At 43.9% G+C, this 27600-nt stretch overlaps 1 protein-coding gene across 1 annotated transcript; it reads right to left on the reverse strand.

Moving 5' to 3' along the window:
* Positions 1 to 602: 602 nt before the first annotated feature.
* FBXO22 (F-box protein 22) lies at positions 603 to 18552 on the reverse strand. The gene is made up of 7 exons (XM_056572954.1): positions 18301 to 18552; positions 13932 to 14070; positions 10327 to 10414; positions 8864 to 8959; positions 5923 to 6087; positions 2960 to 3125; positions 603 to 1817 (listed from the first exon to the last, which is right to left on the reverse strand). Exons 1-7 carry the CDS (start codon positions 18474 to 18476, stop codon positions 1406 to 1408), a joined length of 1242 nt encoding a protein of 413 aa, XP_056428929.1. The 5' UTR covers positions 18477 to 18552; the 3' UTR covers positions 603 to 1405.
* Between the last annotated feature and the right edge of the window lie 9048 nt (positions 18553 to 27600).

The following is a 27600-nucleotide window of genomic DNA, read 5'->3' on the forward strand; positions in this document are numbered from 1 at the left end:
AACATTTTCCATTCTGTGCGAGTTCAACCACAGTATCAAAAAATTGATTATAAAACTGACTGCTATCAATATTAAATTGTGGGGGAATGGGGAGAGGCTCTCCTGGTACCCCTACCAACTAGCTGTTTGGATGGGCCATGGGACTTATGTAAACAATGCCAATCTTTACTTTTGGTTGTTCTGGGCTAGTAGTGGCAGTACATTGTACTGTAGCACTGTCTCATTTAAGTGACTGGGACAAAGCTGCAGTACGCTACCGATAGTTTGATAATACAAGGATGAGCTAAGGTGAATGTTGAAGAGGCTGAAGGCTTGCACAAGTTCCATGGCCCCACTAATCTAATACTGATAGCCATGCCCCAGTGACAGGCCATCAATTTTAGGGTAGGTAGGGTATGCAGCAAATAAGCACCAAAATATGGCACATGTGACCCTACCCTTATAAATCAAGATAACATTAAATATCCAATACATTTAATGATAGGCCTGAGGGGGGGCATGAGGACACATGAAACAACTATCGCCATTACCAGTCACACACTCTTTTCTTGACTTGTGTGGATACCAAATAAAGAGCTGAATAGTAACCAGTGCGTGCCACATATTCCTTTACGTTTGGTGACATTTACCAATTGTCAACCAATAAGACAAATGTCTTTACATCACGTTTTAAAAACTTGTTTGAAAATTTAAAGAAAGTCTGTTTGTATTATCTATGTGAACTTATAAATGACAAAAAACATCACTTTTAACAGTAAAGCATCAACATTCTGTAATTTTCCTACATGTGCTGAATAGACACAGAATATCACAAAGTTCCAGGGTCTGTACCCTAGTAAAACAATGTATTGGAGCAATAGCAGAAATGACATACGAGCCAAACCTTACATGCTGCAACTCAGCAGCCTGGAACATCTCCTTAAACATGTGTGTACCTGTAGCTGAAGTCTAGATACTTACAGAAACAGAATGTGCTCCTTCAGAGGCGTCAGCACATGTAGGAACCAACTCCAGCATACAGCCAGTAGGTTTCTGCCTGCAAAGTCATTCAATCATACTATCAGGTATACAGATCCTTTGTTAACCATTGTTGTGTACATAATGTTTTTGTTACGTTACAGTTCTTATATACATGTGCAATATAACATTTAGCAACATCCTATGTCAGATTATAACATTTGAATTATTCTTTACTTATTTTTGGCCTTCAGAGCGATGGTAACATAACTTTATAAGATCAAAAGACACAATTTTTTTTTTATTAAAGCTACGTAAAGGAGGATTGTTGACATTTTACAAAGCATTTTTTTGAGGCAGTAGCACAAAATCTGAAAGGAAATCACTAGTCTAAAGTTTCAGGCAGGAACAGTTCTGAATGTATATATTAGCACAAATGCAGGAAGCATTACTTGGTGTGTCCAAAATGAATAATGGTCATCACTGTAGTGTATCCATGTAAAAGATTGTCCTTTTCACCATTACACTCTCGTAGAGTAAAATTGCCACTAACCACCCGGTCACAACCGATCTCCCCATTACCAAAAAAGCCAAACAAAGGCACATTGGGAAAGTGTTTTCGAAAAGAGTCAGCCTCAACATTTTTCTTTTTGTAGTGCTGTTCTCCCCGGCCAACGCATGCAAACATGAGCCCAACACTATTCTGCTCTGGGATGTTTGCTGCTTTTAGACGCTGCATGGCAGAGTCTGTAGTCTTTTCATCACACACATCCTGGTCAAGAAGAACAGTGGCTCCTTGGATCTGTGGTCCACTCAGTGCCAGTCCAACAACACCAATACAATCTGTACCTCGAGTTTTTCTGCAAGGCAAAGAGCACTAGTATATTAAAAATGGTGAGAGACTAAAAACACACAGAAGAATTTAATAAGCTCATGCACTAGTTTTCCTGCAGAATAAAAGTCAAAATTTGGGGGATTTTTTTCCCTTTTTAACATTGCTCTCGTCAAGTTAGGGGCAATCGTGGGTAGTGCTTAGCAGAGAGCTGTGGCTGCTTGCAGCCGGCTGGATTCACACTAATTTATTCCAGAAATTGGCATACATTATGCCAGATTTCTACTTCAGCACCAAGCTGACATATATTTTAAAGTGTTGCATAATGAAAGATGTGCCAGAATTATGGCTCTTAAATTTGGCACATCTTGCTACAGTCCGATTACACTTTAGAAATCCTTGCCAAAGTAAAACAGTGAGTTACATAACTTTTTCTTTATTACGATAAACTCCTTTTCCTGGCATGCCTTTGGGGCCTTAAAAGTAAACTAACAGCTGGTTTATAGTGCGGGTAAGCCAGATTACAATGAGGTATCACTTTCCAGATCAGTGGTCTGCTTCTGGAGATACCTGTTGTATTAGCCTGCATTGCTAATTTGGAAATAGACAGCTTTGCACAATTGAGGCAGAACCAACCATACCTAGCTTCCCTGCCTCCATCCCCTCTGCATCAATATTCCTGACTACCTAATATATACATATGGGACCCCTTTGCCAATGTTAGCACAAGAATATCGGTGCAGGTGGCATCATCCTGACGGCCGAGCTCCTGTGATCCCTGCACAGGAGAGCTGTGCTGTTTTGTTCTAGCTCCTCCGTGAGAAAGCAATGCAGTCAGACGGAATTCCACCCAAAGAATGAACATTGTTATTCTTTGGTGGACGTCCTTTTGGAGTGCACAGAGCAGCAAACTTCTATTGAAAAACAATGGGACTCAGCCGGCTAAGTGTCTGCAATGTAAACGGAAAGGATCTAACAGATTTCAGCTATAAACTTTGCAGTACTGTGAATGCTGTTGCGGTTCATAATCCAGTTGTAAATCAGGATCAGGGCAAAATAAATCATGCAATGTATTTGCATAGCTATCCAACTCCTTGTGTTATGTGTGTAAAAGACTATTCAAAAGTGAAGCTATGCTTTAACTATGAGTTTAATGAAAACTACACTTACGCTTGGGAAGAGAATGATGCAAGATATTCCGCTAGCCCTCCAGCTATTATAATACTTTTCTCATTTAAAGAGTTAAGCACTTGATGTAGGAAACGTGTTGTTCCATGCTTCCACGTGTTGTATCCAAAGATTAGAACTACACGCAGATCTGGGTTATTTTTAAGGCCTGCAAAATAAGAAAAAATAAATACTTAAGACAACATTGTTTACCCCAAAAATGATGGAGAAAAGGTAGTGACACTATTAACTACCATATGGCACACCAGGGAAAAATTGTAATGAAGCATGCAGAAAAATATGGAGCAGTTACTGAACCAAGAAAATTCCAGAAAACTGGGACCTGTAAACTCTGGCAGGAAGGCATCATAAAAATTGTGTCCAGGGGAAACTTCTATCTAGGGTACCCTACGATTTAGAACTGTTTGAAACATGTTATTTCAATGCCAGAGTAACTGCACTAATTAATCCTCTCTAATGTGCCACATGATAAAAATGGTGCCAAAGTGGACAAGCTCACAAGCAAAAGGATGGAGAGGGGAGGGGGGGGGGGGGGGGAGATAGCTCTACCCTAATATAGAAGACAAAATAGCATAATCCAAATAGTGTAAAACACAGCTCTTAAAATATTTTGCAGTATAAAAAGTATACAAGCTATAATTTTATTGCTTGTAAACCTGGTGTTTGCACAAAGTGGACAACATAGTGATAAATCATAAACAGACAAGAAATACCTACATAAAATAACTAAATAAATAAATATTAAAATACATGAATAAATTGAATGAATGAAATATGTCCATAGGTCAGATTAGTACTATGAGCATATGAAATAGCAATGAGACACTGGACAAAAGTCCACTCCACTTTTATTCCATTTCGGGAATGTTAAATGTGCCAAATTTACCATATTGCTGACTAATGAATGATGGTTCATAGTAACCATTGAAGGCTTACTTTCAATAAAAAAAAACACTATTGAAATGTTGCTCAGACATGTCCAAAGTTTTAATCTCATCGGGTCTCACTTCTCGGCTGGATGCTGCACACTTTCACTGCTTATAACTAGTGATTGCAAGAGGTCTTAGGAATGAGACGTGGTGCAAAAAAAACTTTTGACATGCCTGGGCAGCAGCTGGTGCTGTTTTCAGCCACATCATGGTCCCTTCATGTGGTTATAGCCAATCTTTTTATGATGGTCCATTTCTGCTTTTTCGTAAGAATGTGTGTAAAAATACTAAAAAAGTATGAGCACATGGAAAATCCCTAAAACTACTGCAATTGAGGCCTAAAGGGGTACTCCGGTGGAAACAAAATTTTTTTTAAATTTTTTTTTTTTTTTTACATTAACTGGTGCCAAAAAGTTAAATTACAAAATTACAAAAGTTGTATAGTTCTTTTCTACCTGACCACAGTGCTCTCTGCTGACACCTCTGTCCATGTCAGAAACTGTCCAGAGCAGAAGCAAATCCTCATAGCAAACCTATCCTGCTTTGGACAGTTCCTGACATGGACAGAGGTGTCAACAGAGAGCACTGTGGTCAGGCAGAAAATAACAATTCGACTTCCTGTGAAGCATACAGCAGTGGATAAGTACTTGTATTCAAATATGTTTTACTTTTTTGGCACCAGATGATTTAAAAAATAAATAAATAAATAAATAAATGAATAAATAAAGTTTTCCACTGGAGTACCCCCTTTAAAGACTAGGCCCATTTGTGCCTTAAGGACTCAGCCAGCTTCATTTTTGTTTTTTCCTCCTCACCTTCTAAAATCCATAACTTTTTTATTTTTCCATCCACAGACCCACATGAGGGCTTGTTTTTTGCATGACCAGTTATACTTTGTAATGACACCTTTTATTTTACCATAAAATGTAAGGCGGAACCAAAAATTGTTTATTTTGTGGGGAAATTAAAAAGAAAACCGCAATTTTGCAAATTTTGGAGGGTTTTGTTCTTATGCAGTGCACTTTACAGTAAATGATATGATAAAAATGACATGTTCTATATATTCTGTGGGTCAATACGATTAAAATGATACCCATGTTAACACGCTTTGCTATCATTGTACCAATTTAGGTAGGTCGCCCTATTAAGACCCCTATAGCTTTCTCATTTTTTCGTATACGGGGCTGTATGAGGGCTTATATTTTTGTGCCATGATCTGTAGTTTTTATTGGTACCACTTTTGCATTTATTTGACTTTCTGATCACTTTTTATAAAATTTTTCTGGGATGTGATGTAACAAAAATGCAGCAATTTCTGACTTTTTAAAAAAAATTTACGTTTACACCATTCACCGTACAGGATCATTAACACTATTTTATAGTTTGGACATTTATGCATGCGGCGATACCAGATATGTTCATTTATTTATTTTTTTACACTTTTGTAAAAAGGGAAAAGTGGGAATTTAAATCTTTAGTGGGGGAGGGGCATCACATTATTTTTAAACTTTTTTTTTCTTCTACTTTTATTACACTTATATAGTACTATTTATAGCAATCACTTGGCAGGACGCAGGTGAGGAGAACTCTGCCTGCCATCTTGGGTGATTGGATCCCCTGCTGCAGCCTCACGGGCTATCCAATCACCCGCTCAAGTGCCGCACTGCCATCAGTATTAATCATGACATCTGAGATGTTAATGGCGGACATCAGCGTGTTCGCTGGCAGGTCCCTGGCTGCTGATAGCAACCGCGACCCACAGTGCATGATGCGAGCACCGATCCGATGCGAGCGTCATGTATTGGACGTAAATGTACGTCCTGGTGCGTTAAGTACCACCGGATCAGGATGTACATTTACATCCAAAGTCGTTAGGGGGTTAATGGTTGAAACGGCTCATACTCTCAGGTGTGTGTATAGTAAGTGGATAAGTCATGGTTTCACCTCTGGATTAAACAAGTTAATTTAAGTACAATTTAAAGTGCTGAATATGCTGGTATTCATAGTAAGACTCACCAGCCTCTTCAAGTTTGCTCTCATCAAACTCTTTATTTTTGGCATCTTTGAAGAAGTGAAATTTTTGGATTTTTACTCCATTGATTTTTGGAAAAAGAAGTGCAAAGCCAGATTCTCCATCTTCGAATTCAATGGGTGGATTACTTGCTGATCCTCCAGGAGTTACTAATGTTAAGTAAAGTATATATGTCAGTAAACTGTAAATGTTATAATTAAATTAATCACTAAATAAGAAGTGATGAAGTAGGTCGAAAAGAATACAGTGGGGCAAAAGTATTTAGTCAGCCACCAATTGTGCAAGTTCTCCCACTTAAAAAGATGAGAGAGGCCTGTAATTTTCAACAAAGGTATACCTCAACTATGAGAGACAGAAAAAAAAAAATCATAAAATCATATTGTCTGAATTTTAAAGAATTTTATTGCAAATTACGGTAGAAAATAAGTATTTGGTCACTTACAAACAAGCAAGATTTCTGGCTCTCACAGACCTGTAACAACTTCTTTTATAGTCTCCTGTGTCCTCCACTCGTTACCTGTATTAATGGCACCTGTTTGAACTTGTTATCAGTATAAAATACACCTGTCTACAACCTCAAACAGTCACACTCCAAACTCCACTATGGCCAAGACCAAAGAGCTGTCGAAGGACACCAGAAACAAAATTGTAGACCTGCACCAGGCTGGGAAGACTGAATCTGCAATAGGCAAGCAGCTTGGTGTGAAGAAATCAACTGTGGGAGCAATTATTAGAAAATGGAAGACATACAAGACCACTGATAATCTCCCACGATCTGAGGGTTCCACGCAAGATCTCACCCCGTGGTGTCAAAATGGTCACAAGAATGGTGAGCAAAAATCCCAGAACCACAGGGGGGGACCTAGTGAATGACCTGCAGAGAGCTGGGACCAAAGTAACAAAGGCTACCATCAGTAACACACTACACCGCCAGGGCCTCAAATCATGGAGTGCCAGACGTGTCCCCCTGCTTAAGCCAATATATGTCCGGGCCTGTCTAAGTTTGCCAGAGAGCATTTGGATGATCCAGTAGAGTATTGGCAGAATGTCATATGGTCAGATGAAACCAAAGTAGAAACCAAAGTAGTTGCATCCAAAGAACACCATACCTACTGTGAAGCATGGGGGGTGAAAACATCAGGCTTTGGGGCTGTTTTTCTGCTAAGGGACCAGGACGAATGATCTGTGTAAAGGAAAGAATGAACGGGGTAATGTATTGTGAGATTTTGAGTGAAAACCTCCTCCCATCAGCAAGGGCATTGAAGATGAAACATGTCTGGATCTTTCAGAATGACAATAATCCCAAACATATCGTCCGGACAATGAAGGAGTGGCTTTTTAGAAGCATTTCAAGGTCCTGGAGTGGCCTAGCCAGTCTCCAGATCTCAATCCCATAGAAAACCTTTGCAGGGAGTTGAAAGTCTGTGTTGCCCAACGACAGCCCCAAAACATCACTGCTCTAGATCTGCATGGAGGAATGGGCCAAAATACCAGCAACAGTGTGTGAAAACCTTGTGAAGACTTACAGAAAACGTTTTACCTCTGTCATTGCCAAAGGGTATATAACAAAGTAATGAGATGAACGTTTGTTATTGACCAAATACTTATTTTTCCAACATAATTTGCAAATTAATTCTCTAAAAATCAGACAATGTCAGACATTATGTCTCTCATAGTTGAGGTATACCTATGATGTATATATACACACCTAAATATACATTTATATATTTTATACATATATAAAATATACCTATATTACAGGCCTCTCTCATCTTTGTAAGTGGGAGAAGTAGCACAATTGGTGGCTGACTAAATACTTCTTTGTCAGACTGTATATATAAAACCCAATTGTACAACACTGCAAAATTTGCTGGTGCTATGTCAGTAAAGCTAATTGTTCTAATTCATTAAAAATGTTGCTTGGCCTTCTAAAAGTCTAACTGCATGACACAGGCTATGTGACATGCCCCTGGCTCACACAGCAGGCTGATTAAAAAGCCAAGAGCCTGCACAGAGTATTATCTACATTATATAAAAAGTTTTTACAAAGGTACTAGGGATCGACCGATATTGTTTTTTTAGGGCCGATACCGATAATTGGTGGAGGTTAGGGCCGATAGCCGATAATTTATACCGATATTCTGGTATAAGTTATCTGCTATTTATCCCCCCGCGACACCGCTGCAGATCATTGATTTAAAGCGGGTGCTTTAAATCAATGCACTGCAGTGGCTTTTGCGGTGCCATAGGCCACCGCTGCCACCCGCTTCTCTCCCCCTGCCTGTCCGGGGGTCCTGAGTCCTATCACCGCCACCCCCGCACCACTCCCCCCACCGCGTCGAACCCCCCCCCACCGCCCCGGCCCCATTACCTCCCCCATCCCCGGTTTTATAATTACCTGGGCCCACCCGTGGTCCACTCTACATCTGGCTCCGGTGGCATTCTCCTGAGCTGTCACTGTGCGCACTGACGGTGACGTCACGTTGCGAATGTCACTCGTCATTGTGCACAGCGTAACGCAGGACGCAGCAGGAGCCAGAAGTAGCGTGGGCCCCGGGAACAGGTAATAAAACCGGGGAGGCAATGGGGCCGGGGCGGTGCGGTGGGTCGGGTGGGCGGTCGCGGTGCAGCGCGTCGAGGGGGGCGGTCGCGGTGCGGGGCATTATCGGCAAGGTAATTGCCGATAGCGATAATGCCCAAAATCGTGATTATCGGCCGCTAATATCGGCCAAACCGATAATCGGTCGATCCCTAATAAAAAAAAATATTTTTTAGAGAGAAAAAAAAATTTTGCAACTAATTTCATTTTTTTTATACTTCACCCACAATACAAATCGCCTGAATATAACCCCCCCCCCCCCCTTTAGAGATAGGAAAAAAAAATAAACACATTGAAGCTCTGTGATAGGGCACATATAATATTACCTACAATTCCAGGTGTGGCAAGTCCCAAAATGTCACAGTCCTTTGGCAGAAGTTTCTCCAAAGAAGCTGCAGTTTCTGAACCATGTTTCTTTTTTGCTACAAAAGACAAATTAGCATCATTGACAAAAATAGTTGCTACGGCCTCATGCACACAGGCAGACATACATTTTGCCCCTTTTTGCAGATGTTCAGTTCTGAGTGATGTTCCTTTTCATGGATTTAGTTTTCAGAAGCAATAAATTCACAAAGTGTGCTGCAATTTTTCATGTTGACATTGTAGTTGACACCGCACAGCACCACTGAAAGAGACATGGGTCCCAGTGTACCCATTGCTCAGATTCAACGTTAGATCATGTGACTAAGCCATTTTAGCAAATGATGGATGTGGACATACATTACACATCACAAATTGGGATCCAGGCTTTGTTCTTACAAAAGGACTAAGCAAAGTACAGCTCTGGGCTTCAAACCTTTAATAATTAAAGTACTACATTTCCTCGCACCCTGGTGCTCCACTCACACCTCCCTGTAATTTTTTTGATCATTGCATGAGGGCAAAACTATGCCACCTTGCGATGGCAAATGTTGCCACAATGTGATCACACTACAGTATTTACCCCGACAGGTAGGTGGAAGCAGAATCTGTTCCCAGATAACCCTTTTTAAAACCAACATGTAGACAATTATTATTTGATATAGCAGCTCTAATAGTATTTTTTTTAAAGGGTTCTCTGGGAGAATAACACAGATACCAGTGTTTTATTTGTGAGAGTCTGACCTTCAGGATCTCCCCCAATCAACACATTGCTGCTCCTTCAAGAGCCGCATTCCCTTGCATCAGTGTTTCTCAATCAGTGCGCCTCCAGCTGTTGCAAAACTATAACTCCCAGCATGCCCGGACAGCCAACGGCTGTCCGGGCATGCTGGGAGTTGTAGTTTTGCAACAGCTGGAGGCACCCTGGTTGGGAAACACTGCCTTACATAGTGTTGGCGGCGGCTGTCAGGCGGCTGTGCCTAGTATTCCCGCTCATCCCATTCAGTTGCTATTGGTAAGCCATCAATATCATAGTTTCAAAGGGCCCTGTTTCCAGTTGGAGACATCCAGATCTGTGCTTTTCTATCTATAAAAAGGACTATTTAAACTAATACCTCAAATAATGATTAGTACAGCGAGAACATTGCTATCCAAGTAGACGGCAATGTCTACGGAGTGGATTCCGAGACCACCGACGAGATCATTCTTTTGGCGGCAAAATTTCAGCGGTGGAATATCTGCTGTTAAAATTCTATAGTGTGCACTGTGCAGCAGAGTCCGATTGACAGCAACGGGGTTCTGTTACAATGGCATTTTTGACCAAAATTTCCAAGCAGAATTCTGGTTGGAAATTCTGTAGTGGAAACCCTGCCTACAGCTCAAGGCACAGAACCTTCCAGATGGAAAAACAGCGCCATGACTACTTTACCTTTCTTTGGACCACACTGTCCTCCGTGATCATTGAGTGACTCCTGATCTGTGAAGTACAGGAACACCTCTGGTATGATGTAGACTTTCTGCAGGAGAAAAACAGAAAAAATCTGAACTCCATAAAAGGGCTTATATGATGGCAGGTATTGTCCATGTGGGCCATGTACATGTACTTCAAACACCTTGCGTCCTGATATTGAATGTACACACCCAGAGGGTATCACTAGTCTGTATAAATAAGGGAATACAGCTAAAATACTATAGGGCGCAGTTCAATTAATGACAGGCTCTAAGGGGGTTATCTAATAGAAATAGAAATAAAACAAAAAAAATAACAAAAACACTCACCTACCACTTTACTCAGGGCTCCTGCTGTGATGTCACCTGGTCCCCCCCCCAGCTCCGGCTACCTCCTTATTCTGAGACACTCTCTTTGGGGACGGACTCTCTTTGGGGATGGACACAGCTGCAGCCAGTGATAGGCTAAGTGGGCCATTACTGCAGAAAGAGATTGTTTTGGAAATGGGAAGTAGCCTGAGCCGCAGGGACCATATGACATCACAGCGGAGCCCTGGGGGGAACAGCTTTTGTTTACCTGCCCCCGGCAATATTTTAACCCCTTAAGGACCAAGGGCGTACCTGTATGCCCCGAGTCCACTCCTGTTCTATAATGTGGGGCCACGTTGTGGGCCCGTGGCTAATGACTGCTCAGTGCCCGAGATCCAGGCATGAGCAGTCAAGCGGCAGAATCATTGATCACTGGTTTTCTATGAGAAACCATTGATCAATGTAAAATATCAGTGTGTGCAGTGTTATAGCCCCCTATGGGCTAAGTGGGAAAAAAAAGTTAATAAAGATCATTTAACCCCTTCCCTAATAAAAGTTTGAATCACCCCCCTTTTCCCATAAAAAAAGAAACTGTGTAATTAAAAATAAACATATGTGGTATTGCCACGTGTGGAAATGTCCGAATTATAAAAATATATCATTAATTAAGCCGCACGGTCAATGGAGTGCGCGCAAAAAAATTCTAAAAAGTACAAAATAGTGCATTTTTGGTCACTTTTTAGATCATGAAAATCTCAATAAAAAGCGAGCAAAAAGTCCGATCAATACAAAAATGGTACCGCTAAAAACTTCAGATCACGGCGCAAAAAATGAGCCCTCATACTGCCACATAAGCGGAAAAAAAAAAAAAAGTTATAGGGGTCAGAAGATGACCATTTTAAACGTATACATTTTCCTGCATTTAGTTATGATTTTTTCCAGAAGTACGACAAAAATCAAACCTATATAAGTAGGGTATCATTTTAATCGTATGGACCTACAGAATAAAGGTAAGGTGTCATTTTTACCGAAAAATTTACTGCTTAGAAACGGAAGCCCCAAAAAGTTACAAAATTGAGTTTTTTTTTACATTTTGTCGCACAATGATTTTTTTTTCCCGTTTCGCCATCATATGGATTTTTAGGTGCAAAATTGAAAGGGTTATGATTTTTTTTTTAAAGGTAAGGAGGAAAAAATTAGAGTGCAAAAAAAACCCTGGTCCTTAAGGGGTTAAAGTCTTTGGATAACCCCTTTGACAATCACAGCTTATATGAAGTGCTGTAGCCCCATCTCCTGTGCTGTGCTCTCTTTAATAAACTTTATTGTACACAATTGAAATAATTACGACATACAGCTACTTATTCATCGATTCAAGGGTGTATTCACACATACAGTATCCTGTGCATATTTCACGTGAAGAATTTTAAGCTGCAGAGTTCAATTAAACCTAAATGAACTAACGCAGCTTTAACCCCTTAAGGATGCAGGGTTTTTCCGTTTTTGCATTTTCATTTTTTCCTCATCACCTTCTAAAAATCATAACTTAAATTTTGCACATAAAATTCCATATGATGGCTTATTTTTTGCGCCACCAATTCTACTTTGCAGTGACATCAGTCATTTTACCTAAAAATCCACGGCGAAATGGAAAAAAACGTAATTGTGCGACAAAATTGAAGAAAAAAATGTCATTTTGTAACTTTTGGGGGCTTTCGTTTCTACGCAGTGCATTTTTCGGTAAAAATAACACCTTATCTTTATTCTGTAGGTCCATACGGTTAAAATGATACCCTACATATATAGGTTAGATATCGTCGTACTTCGGAAAAAAAATCATAACTACATGCACGAAAATGTATATGGTAAAAATTCTCATCTTCTGACCCCTATAACTTTTTTTTTTTTTCGAGAACGGGCCGGTATGAGGACTAATTTTTTGCGCCGTGTTCTGAAGTTTTTATCGATACCATTTTTGTATTGATCAGACTTTTTGATCGCTTTTTATTCATTTTTTCATGATATAAAAAGTGACCAAAAATACTCTATTTTGGACTTTGTAATTTTTTTGCGCGCACACCATTGACCGTGCGATTTAATTAACGATATATTTTTATAATTCGGACATTTTCGCACACGGCGATACCACATAGGTTTATTTTTATTTACACAGTTTTTTTTTTTTTTTAATGGGAAAAGGGGGGTGATTCAAACTTTTATTAGGGAAAGGGTTAAATGACCTTTGTTAACTTTTTTTTTCCACTTTTTTTTTTGCAGTGTTATAGGTCCCATAGGGACCTACAACACTGCACACACTGATCTCCTATGCTGATCCCTGCAGAGCCATAGCTTTGCACGGATCAGTCAGATAGGGGCTCGATTGCTCAAGCCTGTAGCTCAGGCTTGGAGCAATCAATTGACGATCGGACGCCGCAGAGAAAGGTAAGGAGACCTCCGCCTGCGTCCCAGCTAATCGGAACATTGCAATTTTATTGCAATGTCCCGATCAGCCCGACTGAGCTGCCGGGAAGCGTTTACTTTCATTTTCAGACGCGGCGATCAACTTTGATCACTGCGTCTGAAGGGTTAACAGCGCGCGGCACAACGATCGATGCCGCGCACTGTTAGCCCCGGGACCGACCCGGTGTGATGCGGGGTCATGGTGTGACCCCGTTTTTAACACCGGGACCAGGCGTACAGGTACGCCCTACGTCCTTAAGAGGTTAAAGGGGTACTCCAGTGGAAAACTTTTAGATCAACTGGTACCAGGAAGTTAAACAGACACCTGACACCTCTGTCCATATCAGGAACTGTCCAGAGCAGGAACAATTCCCCATAGCAAACCTCTCCTGCTCTGGACAGTTCCTGACATGGACAGAGGTGTCAGCCAAGAGCACTGTGGTCAGACTGAAAGGAAATTAAAAAAGAAAAGAACTTTCTCTGTAGTATACATCAGCTGATAATTACTGGAAAGATTAAGATTTTTAAGTAATTTACAAATCTGTTTAACCGCCACACCCCCTCTCATAGACTTGCATCGAGGGGGCGTGGCATGACGTCACAAGGGGTATGGTTGTGACGTCACGACCCCCGCACCCAGCTTTTTAAGGAACGCCGGGTGCTGCACAGAGAGGGAGGGTGTCCCAGCTGCAGGACCCCGCGATCAGACATCTTATCCCCTTATCCTTTGGGGATGAGATGTCCAGTGGCGGAGTAACCCTTTAATGCAGAATAAAATTTTTTACAAATAACATTTTGCAGTGAAAAGGTTTTTCTGACCTCCAATTCTTCTTTGGCAACATGGACCAGAGAGTGGGAACCTAAATCCAGATCTGCTGCCCCCACAGAGGATAGCCATGCCACCCGCTGCCTTGCCTTCAGTTTACGCCAGGCACAATCCCTCCATAACCTGCAAACACTAAAACAAGAAAAACATTTTACAAAGAGTTATTATCACTAACAGACAGCAGTAAGTTAATGGCCAGGGCACGGCTGTGAGGGGGTTACTGTATGTCTGTGCTGCCCTGTAATCAGCCAATAAACACCTCTGAACTGTAACAAACTGCTATACCAGTGTCTCCCAACAAGCGTGCCTCCAGCTGTTGCAAAACTAGAAATCCCAGCCAAAGGCTGTCCGGGCATGCTGGGAATTGTAGTTTTGCAAGAGCTGGAGGCATGCTAGTTGGGAAAAACTATAGTATAAACTGCTGGAGGCACACTGCTTGTTAAACACTGTGAAAATACTGCATGTCACATGACAGCAATGGATGCCGCAGAGCTCACTGTGTGTTCTACATCACAGCAACATCTGGTGTTTTCTACAGAACTAATCCACAGCTCTGTAAATTCTTATGATGCCCATGTTGGCACTGACATGAAAAGTCAGCTCGACTGCACCTGTGCACCTCAGGCACTTTGTACATCACTTTGTGCACAGGCACCAGTCCAGATGAGAGTACAGCCCCGACCCTGCTCTACATAGGACATGTGACAGACATCCTGCTGGGCTCTGTAGTGCTCCACAGTACAGCCCTGAGCCTGCTCTACATAGGACATGTGACAGACATCCTGCTGGGCTCTGTAGTGCTCCACAGTACAGCCCTGACCCTGCTCTACATAGGACATGTGACAGACATCATGCTGGGCTCTGTAGTCCTGCACACAGTACAGCACCGACCCTGCTCTACATAGGACATGTGACAGACATCATGCTGGGCTCTGTAGTGCTCCACAGTACAGCCCTGAGCCTGCTCTACATAGGACATGTGACAGACATCCTGCTGGGCTCTGTAGTGCTCCACAGTACAGCACCGACCCTGCTCTACATAGGACATGTGACAGACATCATGCTGGGCTCTGTAGTTCTGCACACAGTACAGCCCTGAGCCTGCTCTACATAGGACATGTGACAGACATCATGCTGGGCTCTGTAGTCCTGCACACAGTACAGCACTGACCCTGCTCTACATAGGACATGTGACAGACATCATGCTGGGCTCTGTAGTGCTCCACAGTACAGCCCTGACCCTGCTCTACATAGGACATGTGACAGACATCATGCTGGGCTCTGTAGTGCTCCACAGTACAGCACTGACCCTGCTCTACATAGGACATGTGACAGACATCATGCTGGGCTCTGTAGTGCTCCACAGTACAGCCCTGAGCCTTCTCTACATAGGACATGTGACAGACATCATGCTGGGCTCTGTAGTGCTCCACAGTACAGCCCTGACCCTGCTCTACATAGGACATGTGACAGACATCATGCTGGGCTCTGTAGTGCTCCACAGTACAGCCCTGAGCCTGCTCTACATAGGACACTAAGCAGACATCATGCTGGGCTCTGTAGTGCTCTACAGTACAGCACCGACCCTGCTCTACATAGGACATGTGACAGACATCATGCTGGGCTCTGTAGTGCTCCACAGTACAGCACTGACCCTGCTCTACATAGGACATGTGACAGACATCATGCTGGGCTCTGTAGTCCTGCACACAGTACAGCACTGACCCTGCTCTACATAGGACATGTGACAGACATCCTGCTGGGCTCTGTAGTGCTCCACAGTACAGCACCGACCCTGCTCTACATAGGACATGTGACAGACATCATGCTGGGCTCTGTAGTGCTCCACAGTACAGCCCTGAGCCTGCTCTACATAGGACATGTGACAGACATCATGCTGGGCTCTGTAGTGCTCCACAGTACAGCCCTGACCCTGCTCTACATAGGACATGTGACAGACATCCTGCTGGGCTCTGTAGTCCTGCACACAGTACAGCACTGACCCTGCTCTACATAGGACACTAAGCAGACATCATGCTGGGCTCTGTAGTGCTCTACAGTACAGCACCGACCCTGCTCTACATAGGACATGTGACAGACATCATGCTGGGCTCTGTAGTGCTCCACAGTACAGCACTGACCCTGCTCTACATAGGACATGTGACAGACATCATGCTGGGCTCTGTAGTCCTGCACACAGTACAGCCCTGACCCTGCTCTACATAGGACATGTGAGACATCATGCTGGGCTCTGTAGTGCTCCACAGTACAGCCCTGACCCTGCTCTACATAGGACATGTGACAGACATCATGCTGGGCTCTGTAGTGCTCCACAGTACAGCCCTGACCCTGCTCTACATAGGACATGTGACAGACATCCTGCTGGGCTCTGTAGTCCTGCACACAGTACAGCACTGACCCTGCTCTACATAGGACACTAAGCAGACATCATGCTGGGCTCTGTAGTGCTCTACAGTACAGCACCGACCCTGCTCTACATAGGACATGTGACAGACATCATGCTGGGCTCTGTAGTGCTCCACAGTACAGCACTGACCCTGCTCTACATAGGACATGTGACAGACATCATGCTGGGCTCTGTAGTCCTGCACACAGTACAGCACTGACCCTGCTCTACATAGGACATGTGACAGACATCATGCTGGGCTCTGTAGTGCTCCACAGTACAGCCCTGAGCCTGCTCTACATAGGACATGTGACAGACATCATGCTGGGCTCTGTAGTGCTCCACAGTACAGCCCTGACCCTGCTCTACATAGGACATGTGACAGACATCCTGCTGGGCTCTGTAGTGCTCCACAGTACAGCACTGACCCTGCTCTACATAGGACATGTGACAGACATCCTGCTGGGCTCTGTAGTGCTCCACAGTACAGCACTGACCCTGCTCTACATAGGACATGTGACAGACATCCTGCTGGGCTCTGTAGTGCTCCACAGTACAGCCCTGACCCTGCTCTACATAGGACATGTGACAGACATCATGCTGGGCTCTGTAGTGCTCCACAGTACAGCACCGACCCTGCTCTACATAGGACATGTGACAGACATCATGCTGGGCTCTGTAGTGCTCCACAGTACAGCACTGACCCTGCTCTACATAGGACATGTGACAGACATCATGCTGGGCTCTGTAGTGCTCCACAGTACAGCCCTGATCCTGCTCTACATAGGACATGTGACAGACATCATGCTGGGCTCTGTAGTCCTGCACACAGTACAGCACTGACCCTGCTCTACATAGGACATGTGACAGACATCATGCTGGACTCTGTAGTGCTCCACAGTACAGCCCTGACCCTGCTCTACATAGGACATGTGACAGACATCATGCTGGGCTCTGTAGTGCTCCACAGTACAGCCCTGACCCTGCTCTACATAGGACATGTGACAGACATCATGCTGGGCTCTGTAGTCCTGCACACAGTACAGCCCTGAGCCTGCTCTACATAGGACATGTGACAGACATCATGCTGGGCTCTGTAGTGCTCCACAGTACAGCACTGACCCTGCTCTACATAGGACATGTGACAGACATCATGCTGGGCTCTGTAGTTCTGCACACAGTACAGCCCTGAGCCTGCTCTACATAGGACATGTGACAGACATCATGCTGGGCTCTGTAGTCCTGCACACAGTACAGCCCTGACCCTGCTCTACATAGGACATGTGACAGACATCATGCTGGGCTCTGTAGTGCTCCACAGTACAGCCCTGAGCCTGCTCTACATAGGACATGTGACAGACATCCTGCTGGGCTCTGTAGTGCTCCACAGTACAGCCCTGACCCTGCTCTACATAGGACATGTGACAGACATCCTGCTGGGCTCTGTAGTCCTGCACACAGTACAGCACTGACCCTGCTCTACATAGGACACTAAGCAGACATCATGTTGGGCTCTGTAGTGCTCCACAGTACAGCACTGACCCTGCTCTACATAGGACATGTGACAGACATCATGCTGGGCTCTGTAGTGCTCCACAGTACAGCCCTGACCCTGCTCTACATAGGACATGTGACAGACATCATGCTGGGCTCTGTAGTGCTCCACAGTACAGCCCTGACCCTGCTCTACATAGGACATGTGACAGACATCCTGCTGGGCTCTGTAGTGCTCCACAGTACAGCCCTGACCCTGCTCTACATAGGACATGTGACACACATCCTGCTGGGCTCTGTAGTGCTCCACAGTACAGCCCTGAGCCTTCTCTACATAGGACATGTGACAGACATCATGCTGGGCTCTGTAGTCCTGCACACAGTACAGCACTGACCCTGCTCTACATAGGACACTAAGCAGACATCATGCTGGGCTCTGTAGTGCTCCACAGTACACACACCAGGCTGCCCGCAGCAGAGCCTTGCTGGGTAAGAAGCTCATGACTCTCTCCACCACTTCCGCCAGGCTGCTGAGCACGTAGTGTCCCTGGCTCTCCGCGCTGCTGGTACTGCCGGCTGTCCTGGGCCCGTTATTCTCCAACATTTCCTCACACGAATCCATTTCCTTTGCAGACATTGTCAGAGAACAACACCTCCAGCTTCCGCCGGAATTAGTTCGGCGTCACGGAGTCTCATGGGTGCCATGGAAACCACGCACGGCGTAAAGTGAAGCACCAGTCAACAGGGTATCCGCCATGTTTGATTTGGGCGAGTCGTGTGTACGGGCTGCAGACTGTGCGTCCACTCTTAACCCCTTGGTGACCAGACCGCCGTCATGTCTTAACACAGCTACAACATGGAAAATTGAGATGGGTATTTACCCGGACCAATCTCCTGCACAATAGGGCACTCATGAACACCGTCCGCAAGAAACGTAGAGGAGGAGTAGTGCAGTTGCCCATAGCAACCAATCAGATAGCTACTTTCATTAAAAATGAAAGATGCAACCTGGTTGCTATGGGCAACGGTGCCATTCTTCCTCTACACAGGCTTTGATAAATCACCCATAGTATTAGACCATTGATTCCCAACCAGTGCACCTCCAGCTGTTGCAAAACTACATTGCCCAAAGGCTGTCCGGGCATGCTGGGAGCTGTAGTTAACCCCTTAAGGACTCAGCCCATTTTGGCCTTAAGGACTCAGACAATTAAATTTTTACGTTTTCGTTTTTTCCTCCTCGCCTTCTAAAAATCATAACTCTTTTATATTTTCATCCACAGACTAGTATGAGGGCTTGTTTTTTGCGCGACCAGTTGTCCTTTGTAATGACATCACTCATTATATCATAAAATGTATGGCGCAACCAAAAAACACTATTTTTGTGGGGAAATTAAAACGAAAAACGCAATTTTGCTAATTTTGGAAGGTTTTGTTTTCACGCCGTACAATTTATTGTAAAAATGACGTGTGTTCTTTATTCTGAGGGTCAATACGATTAAAATGATACCCATTATTATATACTTTTATATTATTGTTGCGCTTAAAAAAAATCACAAACTTTTTAACCAAATTAGTACGTTTATAATCCCTTTATTTTGATGACCTCTAACTTTTTTATTTTTCCGTATAAGCGGCGGTATGGGGGCTCATTTTTTGCGCCATGATCTGTACTTTTTTTTGATACCACATTTGCATATAAAAAACTTTTAATACATTTTTCATAATTTTTTTTTAATAAAATGTATTAAAAAAGTAGGAATTTTGGACTTTTTTTTTTTTTTTCGTTCACGCCGTTCACCGTACGGGATCATTAACATTTTATTTTACTTTTACATTTTTTTTTACACTTGAATAGTCCCCATAGGGGACTATTCATAGCAATACCATGATTGCTAATACTGATCTGTTCTATGTATAGGACATAGAACAGATCAGTGTTTTCGGTCATCTTCTGCTCTGGTCTGCTCGATCACAGACGAGAGCAGGAGACGCCGGGAGCCGGACGGAGGAAGGAGAGGGGACCTCCGTGCGGCGTTATGAATGATCGGATCCCCGCAGCAGCGCTGCGGGCGATCCGATCATTCATTCTAATCGCGCACTGCCGCAGATGCCGGGATCTGTATTGTATCCCGGCACCTGAGGGGTTAATGGCGGATGCCCGCGAGATCGCGGGCGTCGGCCATTGCCGGCGGGTCCCTGGCTGCAATCAGCAGCCGGGATCAGCCGCGCATGACACGGGCATCGCTCCGATGCCCGCGGTTATGCACAGGACGTAAATGTACGTCCTGGTGCGTTAAGTACCACCTCACCAGGACGTACATTTACGTCCTGCGTCCTTAAGGGGTTAAAGGGGTAGTCCAGTGGTGAAAAACTTATCCCCTATCCTAAGGATAGGAGATAAGTTTGAGATCGCGGGGGTCCGACCGCTGGGGCCCCCTGCGATCTCTCTGTTCGGGGGCCAGGCTCTCCGGACAGATAGCGAGTGTCGACCACCGCATGAAGCGGCGGCCGACACGCCCACTCAATACATCTCTATGGCAGAGCCAGAGATTGCCGAAGGCAGCGCTCCGGCTCTGCTATAGAGTTGTATTGAGGGGGCGTGTCGACCGCCGCTTCATGCGGATGTCGACGCGCCCCCTTCCCGCGGGCTGTCGGGACCCCGTACAGGAGATCGCAGGGGGCCCCAGCGGTCAGACCCCCCACGATCTGCAATTTATCCCCTATCCTTAGGATACGGGATAAGTTGTTCACCACTGGACTACTCCTTTAAGCAAAACAGCTGGAGATACTCTAAGTGGGAAACAGTTCTTTAACCCCTTAAGGACCCAGCCATTTTCACCTTAAGGACCCGGACATTTTTTGCACATGTGACCACTGTCACTTTAAGCATTAATAACTCTGTGATGCTTTTACTTTTCATTCTGATTCCGAGATTGTTTTTTCGTTACATATTCTACTTAATGATAGTGGTAAAATTTTGTCGATACTTGCATCATTTGTTGGTGAAAAATTCCAAAATTTTATGAAAAAATTGAAAATTTAGCATTTCTTTTACTTTGAAGCCCTCTGCTTATAAGGAAAATGGACATTCCAAATAAATTATATATTGATTCACATATACAATATGCCCACTTTATGTTTGCATCATAAAGTTGACGTGTTTTTACTTTTGGAAGACATCAGAGGGCTTCAAAGTTCAGCAGCAATTTTCCAATTTTTCACAAAATTTTCAAAAGGAAGCCCCTATGGTGCTAGAACAGCAAATAAAAAAAATAAAAACACATGGCATACTATTTTGGACACTACATACCTCAAGGCACGTAACAAGGGATACAGTGAGCCCCACTGGTGTTTGATAAATGTTCATTAAAGTGGGATGTGAAAAGGAAAAATTAGATTTTTTACACTAAAATGCTGGGGTTACCCCAAATTTTTCATTTTCACAAGTGGTAACAGGAGAAAATGTCACTGTAAATTTGTAAGTACATTTCTTTGGCGTAAGGACGTACCTCATATCTGGGCGTAAACAGCTCTGCGGGGGCACACTGGTCTTGGAAGAGCAGGAGCGCAGTCAGGGTCCTTGAGCTTTTACATAGCTGCCTGTGGAGCCAGGAGCGTTACATGGGTTAAATAACTAAAATGGGGTACAGTGGGATGTAAAATCATAAAGGTTATGTTTCCAGAATGATGACCCAGAGCATAGCCAAAACTAAAAAAAAATATGCCCACCCCAAACCCTATGCTCTGAATCATCATTCTGGGAATGTGATGTGTGTGGCCGTCCCTAACCTGTTGCCTCAAATGCGCACCCGCTCAGGTGGAAAGAGAGCGCTGCGCATTTGAGGCAACATTAAAAAAAAAGTCCCCGATGATAGTGACTCAGTGACCCATGACCCATTTTTGGAAAAAATACCCCCAGAGGTCTTATCATTTTTTTTTTTTTTTTTTTTTGCCGAAACATTTTTTGGAGGCAATTTAGTGGTTTATAGGGTTAACACTTGGAATGTACTCTGGACTTGGTACATTGGGGTCAAATTATGAGAAATTAAAATGAAAAGGGAAAATTTAGTACTGCATGGAAGTGTGATACTCCCTGAAGCAGTTTTTAATGCAGAGGCCCGGATGATCGGGGCAAGTGTCACACTGAGTGGTGGTGTCCTTCCATATCCCCCTCCTGTTACACACTCTGCATTTTTTTCTGGGATCGTCCCTTTTTTCCAGTGTGGGGGACTTCCTATGGAAAGTGTTGGCCTGGGACAATCCTGGCACCTATAACTTCAGTTCCTTGGGAAGTCCGGCCTGCTCTTTCCCGGTCGTCAAAGATCAGGAGCCTTAGGACTTCTTCTTGGAACTGGAGGAATGTCCCTGTGTTGCCAGCTTACTGGGACAGTACAAAAGCATTGTACATGGCAACCTGTACCATGTAGACCGCAACTTTCTTGTACCATATCCGTGTTTTTCGCATGGCCATGTATGGCTTGAGAATTTGATCAGAGATAAACTCCCCCCATATACCGATTGTAGTCCAGAATACAATTGGGCTTGAGGACCGGTGTTGTGGTACCACGCACAGGGACAGGTGAGCTGCCGTTACCATGAATAGTGGTCAGCATAAGGACATCCCTCTTATCCTTATACATGACCAGCAACAGGTTTTCATGGGTAAGGGATGACTGGCCTCACTTTGTAAAGCCGGTCATAGGCGGGATCACCTCGGGGGTTTTGGGGGGACATGCCGCATTATCAGTGTAATGGAGGCATTTCTGAATGGCCTCAAACCGCTTCCGTGTCATGACCATACTGTAAAGCGGTAGTATGTAGTGTGTGCTTGGTGTAACTTTATATATAATGGTGTGTGATTATAAATCACACACCGTTATAGGGGGGGAAAGAAACCCGCTGCTGGCACAAAAAAAAATAAAAATAAAAAAAAAAAAAAAAATGGGGGGGAAAGTTTTTTTTTTTTTTACTAGCAATCTCACCATGCACTATACAGCTTCTCACAGCTCTGCCCACTGACTGAACGAGGTGGGCGAGCAGAGCTGCGAGAAGGGGATATTAACCCCTCCTCTGCCAGCTGCTATTCGTCCGACCCCTGGCATTTGCATGGGATGCCTGCTGAATGATTTCAGTGGTGACGGGAATTCCCATGGGTGTACAGATACGCCCTGGGTCCTTAACTACCGGTGAGACAGGGCGTACTCATCCGCCCTGGGTCCTTAAGGGGTTAAGTCTATGACTCTTTATTGACATCTTTTTCTTTGTCCACATACCCATGTGAGGGTGTGTTTATTGCTGTACAAGTTGTAACTTTTGGAAGGTGGATTAATAAAATACAGAAATTTTATCATAGATTTAATTCAATTTATAGTTCATATGTAACAACACCAAATATGTTCATTTTTCTAAATCTTAGTTTTATAGAAAAAAAATTATGATATATATATATATATATATTTCTTTAAGGCAAAATGTATTTTTATCATCATCAGTATTCTGTGTATATTTGATGCGCAGGAGTTTCAGATTTCAATATAAACTAAAATACTGAATGCAGAATCAAATTTGCAGCTTCTGTACATAATATTGTACGTGTGAATACACCCTTAGGGTAGAGTTACACATAACGGATCCGACCCTATATTCCCCCCCCCCCCCGTGTCCTGCTCGCAGCGGCAATGCGCCTCTCCGAGCAGCCACACAGGGACTTGCAAGTCACCACACGCATTTGCAGTGTACTCAGACAACGCAGTGGCTCAGTGATGTCTGTGGGAACTGTACACAAGGCGCCTCGCACGGCGTGTGGCTGCTCGGAGAGGCACATTGCCGCTGCGATAAGAACATGGAGGGGAATAGCTAGAGCCCCAATATAGGGTTGGGTCATCAGCGGATCCGTTACGTGTGACCTACTCTTTAGGTGTTTAATATCAATACTTTTTAAAACCCATCTTAATGGAACAGAAGTATGGCAGCAATAGACAGCTCTGAGCGGCTTGACAATTGTAACCAGCATGTCAATTTCTTCCAAATTCTCCCATACATTGTTGGTAGGTTTTCTGGCAGCCTGTAAGGTAGAAATGACACACTCTGATAAACATTTTTCCTTAAAGGGTTTGTCTGTTGGTTCTTTTTTTATAGTTATATGGTGCAAATCATTATATTTAGCTGACCAGTTCTGTGCCTGGTTTCTTTTCCTTGTCTGGTGTTCTTTTGTAGTTATTTTAAAATCTTCCCGTAAGATACTGTTTGTTACTGGCTTCCTGTGACTGGTGCTCACATTTTTCACTCAGTGTTGTCGGCCATGTTGTGAGTGCCACGTCACTTACTCAGCTGTGACATTTTCTGCTGCCCCTCCTCCCAGCTTCCGCTCTGCCCTGCGACTCATGAATATGGTAATCACATTTGCACTTTTTTTTTTTTCTTTTACTGATTCATCGGTTGTGGCAGTCATTGGCTAATGATCAGTCGATATCTGACCAGAACAGACTCCGCAGCAGCTATCTTCTGCACATGTCTGTTCCTTGTTGTGGTGCAGCGTCCTTAGCAACTGACTTACTTCTGAGCAGACTCCTGCAGTGCTGAGGGACTACTACTAGTCCCATCATGGAACAGGCTGGTTTCCATGATGGGAGTAATAGTTCCCCGGCTGCTGGAGTCTGCAGTCGGCTGGTGAGGCTACATTAGTGTTTGTACTACTACCCCCATCATGGAACAGAGTCTGTTCCATGTTGGGGGTAATAGTACAGGGGCTGAATGATTGATCACACCAGGTCTCACTTCTGACACCCAATGCGATCAACAGTTATAAAGCAGGGGAGCGAGCGGCATGCTGTGCTACTCTGCAATGTATATACTGTTTAAACTTTCATTTTTAAATCCCCCGCGGGAAGCCCTGAATGGCCGGCACCCCGTGCATATTTTTAATAATTTATTGGCCCCAGTGTGCATAAGTTTATCCCCCCCCCCCCCCCCCAAATGTCCATATCCACCCCAGTGGTCTTATTCCCCGGCTGCCTGCTGCTCATCTTCTAGGAGCAGAGCAGCAGCGGGGACATGTCGGCCTGCGGCGGAGAATGAATGAAGCCAATATGTCCATTATGTCGGCTCCATTCATTCATTTTCTGCTGCAGCCACCGCCTGACATGTCCCCCTCAGTGGTCTTATTCCCCGGCTGCATACATCACAGAGTAGCGCAGCATGCCGCTCACTCCCCTGCTTTATAACTTCTGATCGCATCGGGTGTCAGAAGACCCGGTGCGATCAATCATTCAGCCCCTGTACTATTACCCCAAACATGGAACAGACTCTGTTCCATGATGGGGGTAGTAATACAAACACTAATGTAGCCTCACCAGCCGACAGCAGACTCCAGCAGCCGGGGAACTATTACTCTCATCATGGAAACCAGCCTGTTCCATGATGGGAATAGTAGTAGTCTCTCAGCACTGCAGGAGTCTGCTCAGAAGTAAGTCAGTTGCTAAGGACGTTGCACAGCAAGGAACAGACATGCGCACAAGTAAGAAGATAGCTGCTGCAGAGTCCGGTCTGAACAGCTATTGGCTGATCATTAGCCATTGACTGCCACAACCGATGAATCAGTAAAAAAAAAAAAAGTGTGAATGTGATTACCATATTCATGAGGGGCAGGGCAGAGCGGCAGCTGGGAGGAGGGGCAGCAGAAAACGTCACAGCTGAGTAAGTGACGTGGCATTCACAACATGGCCGACAACACTGAGTGAAAAATGTGAGCGCCAGTAACAAACAGTATCTTCCAGGAAGATTTTAAAATAACTACAAAAGAACACCAGACAAGAAAAAGAAACCAGGCACAGAACTGGTGAGCTAAATATAATGATTTGCACCATATAACTATTAAAAAAAAGAACCACCAGACAAACCATTTAATCAGTGCCTCTCAGCTTTCAGGCCGTCTGCTCTAATTTGGATAGACGCAGATGATATGCACCTTTATGTAGCAGGAAATTGGCATGGCAGCCTCCAGAACATGCAGATCTAACGTTTCAATAGCACTGGCAACCATGGCCTTCTGGGTCAGACGGGAGTGAGGATTTCTCCAACTGAATTTTTCTAATGCCCTTGTGTATCAATGAAACTAGAGGCTAGACATAAATGAGGACACATTTCCAGGACACTAAGAAGGCATACATGACTAATGGGTGATCTGCTAGATACAGGGAACACAACTTTTTCAGCTGGTGGTTTTCCAGCGTGGCCATTAATTCCTACTGAGGACATCATACCTGTCCATGATTTTCTGACTGTGGGATTGAAAAACCACTCTCCTGGAAGAAGATACCTTCTCTTAGAAGATCTGCCCGAGAGTTCACTGTACCCTTGTTGTGAATCACTGTCAGGTCTATAAGCATCAGCTCTGCCCAGGTCATAGTTTTTCTTCATTTATTCAGTAGGGCAATGCTCTGAGCGGCCCCTGCTTGGTGATGTAATGGACAGATCTTTTTATCAAGAAATCATTCAAATAATACACATTGCTTGAGTGTAAATATAGATAATAGCGGATATCAAGAATACCCCACTTACAGATATTCCTTAAATGACGAAAAGGCAATTCATTAAAGGAGATATCCAGTGGTGAAAAACGTATCTCCCCCCCCCCCCCCCGCCCCCCGCGATCTCCTGTACAGGGCCCCGGGCTCGTAGAAAAGCATGTTGCCCACCGCACGAAGCGGCGGCCGACACGCCCCCTCAATACAACTCTAAGTCAGAGCCAGAGATTGCAGAAGGCAGCGCTCCGGCTCTGCCAGAGTGTTGTATTGAGGGGGTGTGTCAGCCGCCGCTTCGTGCGGTGGTCAACACGCCCCCTTCCCGCAGGCTGTCGGGGCCCCGTACAGGAGATCGCAGGGGGCCCCAGTGGTCAGACCCCCGCGATGAGAAACCTATCCTTAGGATGGGGATAACTTTTTCACCACTGGATATCTCCTTTAAGTGAGAAATGTGTACAAATCATAAATTGGCTTAGAAGATCATTCAGGCTGGGAAAGAAAAGGGCCAGAGGCCAAGCTACATTTCTAATAGCTTTCAAACTGAGCTTTCCTTGTCATTTTAAACTTTTTGTATAAAAATGCTTGCTATTGTTTAGTACCATAGCGATCAGAAATGTACAAAACACATTGCCAACCTAAATCCTGTTGCTGACTTGATACATGCAATTATAGGCAGTTTTCCAATTATCGGTTATAAAACTGTATAGTAGTTTTGTTATCCTTCCTCTATAGAGATTTCCAATCAGGGTAGAGACATTTATTAGGCTCATTATTTCACCTTTGTATCCATACTGTATTTTTTTTTCATTCTTTACTTTTTTGTACAAATGCACAAATATGAATGTTACATTTATTAGTTTTCAAAAATAAAATAACAGATTATATATATATATATTTTACACATATATACATACACACTGTATAGTAGTGCCACCCTTATAACCTTCATTATAGCACAAAGGTTTAAAAGGAGAATCAGATACACTTCAGTGGGCAGCAATTTCCTGGTATGAATCATTAACGGCATAAAATGGGCAAGATGGGAGACTAACAGACCATGATCAATTCCGCTACCACCTCAATAGCTTAATCCTAATCTGATACAGCAACAAAATGAGTCAGCAAACTCAGATCCATGTTGCTTAGCCTGAAAAGAATTATCCTCATTAGAGATGAGCAAAGTTAAAGTGATTTGATTCGTCAAGAACTTCTTGGCGGTTGCTGACTTTAGCCTGCATA

This window comes from Hyla sarda, chromosome 4, assembly GCF_029499605.1.
Source record: "Hyla sarda isolate aHylSar1 chromosome 4, aHylSar1.hap1, whole genome shotgun sequence".
NCBI classification, from domain to species: domain Eukaryota; kingdom Metazoa; phylum Chordata; class Amphibia; order Anura; family Hylidae; genus Hyla; species Hyla sarda.